General features: G+C 33.0%; 1 protein-coding gene across 1 annotated transcript; it reads left to right on the forward strand.

Annotated features, from left to right (window-relative positions):
• The first annotated feature begins 3,574 nt into the window (after positions 1 to 3,574).
• LOC111388367 (zinc finger MYM-type protein 1-like) lies at positions 3,575 to 5,002 on the forward strand. Its single transcript, XM_023013044.1, has 4 exons — positions 3,575 to 4,091; positions 4,202 to 4,447; positions 4,538 to 4,638; positions 4,739 to 5,002. The coding sequence occupies exons 1-4, from the start codon at positions 3,575 to 3,577 to the stop codon at positions 5,000 to 5,002; spliced, it is 1,128 nt and encodes a 375-aa protein (XP_022868812.1).
• Positions 5,003 to 5,351: the final 349 nt, after the last annotated feature.

Raw genomic sequence — 5,351 nt, forward strand, 5'->3', positions numbered from 1 at the left:
CGGGACTCAAATCCATCATGAACCTAATATGTTGGCATGAATTCACACACACACGTCAAGTACGCATTTAACAGGTGAAGGTTGATGTCATTTTTGCACTGATAAATTTTCATAAAGTCGAATACTTAGTCCAATCCTGAGCCACAGCGGGTATTAAGCCATGTTTGTTCAGAATTAAGTTACTATCTTGTTTGAGGACAAACAATAATTTAAGTTTGGAAGGTTTGATAAGTGTGTTTTTGCACACTTATTTAGGTCACAAACATGACTTAATTACGAGCAAAATGATTGAATTGTGACTTAATTTCGTTACATTTGTGAATTGTAGGGAACACCAATGAACATGGTGAAATTCATGAGAGAAGACGCGAAAAATCACTAAAATGACACAAAGTGAAAGTTCAAGGACCAAGATGCAACTACCCAAAAGTTGACCCGATGAACAAATCAAGGAATTAGTTGAACCAAATGCCAATTGATGATGCCTTGGGATGATGGAATGGATAGAGTGAAGAAAAGAGGCCTAGAAGTGAAAGATTCAAGTAAAGGGACTAAATTGAAGAGAATAGAAGTTGGAGTCTACCATGCGGCCGCATGGTAGAACTCTCGTGCGGCCGCACGAATGAATGCAGGTAATTTTTATCAAAACATGGAATAACCATGCGACCGCACTGATTAAAACCATGCGGTCGCATGGTAGTCTTTCCGATACGAAATTTTCTTTCTTTATACGATTAAAACTCCTTTGGTAACCTAATATTCACGGGATATAAATATCAAAAAAGGTCTAGAAAAGACCATAACGCATTGGGAGGCAGAAAAACACTTCTTGAAGAGGATTTTGAGCGCAAGAACGAAGATTGGCTATTAGAATTTCAAGATTTCTTCAAGCTTTTATAATCCGGTGATGCTTATTACTCAAAACCTGATGTATTTTGTTATTTTAATCATGTTAGGCTAGATTTTCATGTGCTAGGAGATCGATGAACCATGTAATTTTAATTTTAATATCCTAGTTTTGCAATTTGATATTAAGACACATTTTTATTGTTTTGAATGATTTATATACAATTAATGTTTCCGCAATTAAGGGCTCGTAATTGTGTGAATTTGGGTTATTTATTTTTACATTCGAGAGAATTGGAATAGATTTGACATAATATAAATCATCGTAGGGTCTAATAGGGAATAGAAATATACCGCTATGCCCTACGTGAATCTTTAAGTGTTCATAAAATCGCATGCATTTTTACATATGCTCTTGTCATAGAAATATAAGTCGGTGGTATGTAGAAATATGTTTGATACATCTCGAGAGAGAGTATTGGATAGACTTAAGAACATTGATTCGTTACAATTGAAGTGTGTTATCATATTGTGAACCTAGGGTTTAAAGTGATAATTGCATGGAAAATCGTGATCTTAGTGTGTTTAATTTCTATTGATTATAACAACGTGCGTTCTCAACATTTAGTTTTATTCTAGAGTGTTAAAATATTGTTTTGAGTTTTAATTTCAATTCACTCATTAAATTTGCATAATTAGGGTTTCTTTTTGAAATTAGAGTTTTACTTAGGTTCACATCCACTTTGGCAATCCAGTTTCGGTTAAGGCTACATTAGATAAAATTTGAACTAATTAATCTCTGTAGGACGACATTCGGACTCATTAAATCTACTTTATTACTTGTTAACGAACCGTACGCTTGCGGTAGTTTAAAATCGAAAGAAAATAATTTCGCGAACAAGTATCTTTCTCCTTTTCAATTTCAATTTCAACTAGCACTAGGTACGATCACTCAAAGTTTGCCACTGAATATTCTCTTATTGTAATTATATGTTCTATTGCATTCTTTTTTCAGTTGTACACTTTTGTATATTTTTCTTAAATGTATTTCCATTCTGTTCCTTTAATTCTGTGGATATTCTAGATTTCTATTACCATAATTACTGTGTATATATTCTATATCCATGTTTATGAAAGGGAATTGTTGTGTAATTTCTCGAATGTGTTTTTTAATTTATTTTACTTTAGCTGATATATTTGTGTATCTATATCCATGTTTATGAAAGGTAGCACTTCTACTTATGTTGTTGATTTTGCAGACTACTTTTCCTCCTACTTGACTATTCTAGCAAGAGATACTATTTGTAAAAGTAAGGTATTAAGAGTTGAGTTTAATGGGGATGTCATACAATCCGTCTTTATTTTTACATAAGAAAAGTTTCTGGATATCCGAAACTTTTCTCTCTATCTATATCAACTATATTTCCTCCTTCAGTGAATGATCATAACTTTTCAATTATATATGCTTGATATTGAAGGCTTAGGTAATAATTCTTTTCTTATTACTTTTCTGATTTTCGAACATCGACTTCTTTTAGTGATTGATCATTTCTAACCTTGCAGCTGAGACTCTGTATTGAAATGGTGTCTTCTGCATGAAGTTGATTTTGTCTCATTAGACGATTTTAAATTTAAATAACGAAGGTTGGTTTGTTAGATATGAAAAGTTGTTCTCTCTTATAGTTTATTTTTTGTGCTAAGTTTATTTGAGTCTTTTATTTTATCTTGTCATCCACAAATGATACATAACAATTATGACCTCTTTTTATCTACTTTATGTTTTAGACTATCTTTTGACAAGTTTTTCATCCAAATATTGTTGTCAACGGTGAGATTTGTGTTAATGCCTTGAAAATAAATTGGAATTCGAGTCTTCACTTACGGCATGTTGTAATTATCAGTATGCAAGACATGAAAATTTAGTCATTCTACAGTATGATTGCTCTATTTTCTATTAAACATTTGGATATGTGGAGTATGCATATGACTCGTTGTTGAACTCTTACTTTATAGTAGCATTAACTTTGTCTTCATTCGTCTAGCCATGTTCTTCCATTTAGTTCTATTTAGTCTCCCGTCAATCTTCAACATTCGACACGCTAACATTACCTCAAAAATAACATAGCCTGTGCATGGCACGGGCAATAGACTAGTATTTTTAAAAGGTTAGATAAGTAGTTGGAATGTTACTAGTGGATTGTTTTTGGATTGTTAGGATACTGAAGTGTTTTGATTTTTTTATGCTTTTAGATTTTAATATGGAACCAAATCGACCTCTTGCCAAGAAAGGAAGAACCTTATTATCTTTTTTTACAAAGAGCGACAAATTAGAGGGAACTCCAACTTCTATGGTACCCAGTCCTCCATTTGCATCTCCTGAAATTGAACGGTCTTCATCTTTCAATGTTGAGTTAGAACCATCTGATTCTATAGAACGAGACCTAGGAAAAAGAAAGCAAATATATGAATATCCGTTTAATGAACATGATCAGATTATGCGTGCCTATTTAAAGACTATGCCTTATCAACCAAAACTTTTGGAGTATTACAGTAAAGAATGTGGAAAATAGAATGTCGATTTCAAGAGCATTGGTGCAGTTAGTATTCTTGGTTGGAGTATTCGCCTTCAACACATAAGGCATATTGTTTTTTCTGCTTCATTTTTCTCAATGAAAGTATTTCACCTAATATTTCATTATTGGTTACTATTGGATTTGATAGTTGAAATATGGTTGGCCAGGGAAGTAAAAGTGCATTTCTTGTTCATATTGGTACAACATCTTCATCATATCATAATGGCTGTAAGAGAAGAGTTGAAAATCTAATGAAATCAACTCAACATATTGATAAGGTAATGCACGCTATATCAAGTGAGGAAAAACAAAAAAATCGTTTGTGTCTATTGACCACAATTATGAGTGTTCGATGGCTAGCACTTCAAGTTTGTTCATTTATAGGCAATGATGAATCTCCATCTTCACTGAATTGTGGGAATTTTCTTGAAATGGTAGATGGATTAGGAAAAATGAATACAAAAATAGGAGAAGTTATGTTGGGCAATACTTCAAAAAATGCTACATACACGTCTCTAGACATTCAAAAAGAGATTTTGAGCATTATGGCTAATAGAGTAAGACATAGAATCCTTAAAGAACTTGGAGATGCAAAGTTTAGTATTCTTGTTGATGAAGCACGAGATGCATCTTCACAAGAACAAATGACCATTATCTTGAAGTTTGTAAAGGGTAATGGAATTTTGACAGAACTTTTTTTGCAATCAAAAGTGTTAGTGACACTACGTTGTTGAATCTTAATAATCAAATTTTTGATGTTATTGGTCGTTTCAACTTTCAAGTGCAAAACATGAGAGGTCAAGGGTATGATGGTGCTAATAATATGCGTGGTGCTTGGAATGGATTACAAGCATTATTTCTTAGAGATTGTCCATATGCATATTATGTCCATTGTTTTGCCCATAGTTTACAACTCACGTTGGTTTCAGCAGCTAGGAATGTCGCAGTTAATAATTCATTCTTTTCAGATTTGGATAATGTTATTAATATGATTACATCATCTCCGAAGCACATCAATGAGTTGAAAAGTTCCCCAAAAAAAAAAGAAATTGAATATTTGTTGGAACAAGAGACAGGAAGTGGGGCTAATCAAATTGTTAATTTGCAATGAGTTGGAGGTACTCGTTGGTCTTCTCATTACAACTCTGTAAAGAGTTTGATTGATATGTATGCTGCAACTTGCAAAGTACTTGAGTATCTTAGTGATCATTCTCCAAATGTAAGAATTCAGTCTGAAGTGGATGGTGTATACAAAAAATTGGCGACATTTGAATTTGTATTTATTTTGCATTTAATGCACAGAATGTTGGCAATTACAGTTGTGCTTTGTCAAGCCCTTCAAAAAAAAAAAAACTCAAGACATCCTAACTGTTATGAGATTTGTCCATACTGCAAAAACCATCATTCAAGAATTGAGAGAAAATGGCTGGGAAGAATTTCTTGAAGAGGTGAATTTTTTTGCTGGAAAAATGATATACATAAACCCGACTTTCATGGTTCATACATGGTTGGTCGTTCTCGTGGTCGTGAGTATCCTACCATCGAACATCATTACCATTTTGATATTTTTAATGCAACCATAGATTTTTTGATGATGGAATTAGATACAAGATCTAGCCCTCGTTTGGCTCACATTCTCATTCTTTTTCTCTCTCTCTTATTTTCAATCACACAATCTTCCATAAAATAATATTACACGCAAATAAAAAACTTTTCATTCTTTTTCAATCACACATCATTCAAAAAACACTATTCCCACCATTAAAATTTGGCAAAAATGGGGGCCGAACGGGAGCTTAACGAGACATCATTAGAACTCCTTTCTCTCGGTGCGGCATTGGATCCGAAAAATTCTTTTGAATCATTTAACATGGATAATCTTTGCAAGTTTTCAGAGAAATTTTATCCTCAAGATTTTATACAGCAAGATAT

The sequence above is a fragment of the Olea europaea genome, unplaced genomic scaffold (assembly GCF_002742605.1).
Source record: "Olea europaea var. sylvestris unplaced genomic scaffold, O_europaea_v1 scaffold489, whole genome shotgun sequence".
In the NCBI taxonomy this organism is placed as follows: domain Eukaryota; kingdom Viridiplantae; phylum Streptophyta; class Magnoliopsida; order Lamiales; family Oleaceae; genus Olea; species Olea europaea.

What these genes read in the sequence shown, in the direction of transcription:
- LOC111388367 (XM_023013044.1), top strand. Translation starts at nt 3,575, where the DNA reads ATGGTTGGCCAGGGAAGTAAAAGTGCATTTCTTGTTCATATTGGTACA. An exon ending in TATCTTGAAGTTTGTAAAGG is followed by an intron (nt 4,092 to 4,201) that starts GTAATGGAATTT and finishes TCAACTTTCAAG; the next exon opens with TGCAAAACATGAGAGGTCAA. An exon ending in TTAGTGATCATTCTCCAAAT is followed by an intron (nt 4,639 to 4,738) that starts GTAAGAATTCAG and finishes TGGCAATTACAG; the next exon opens with TTGTGCTTTGTCAAGCCCTT.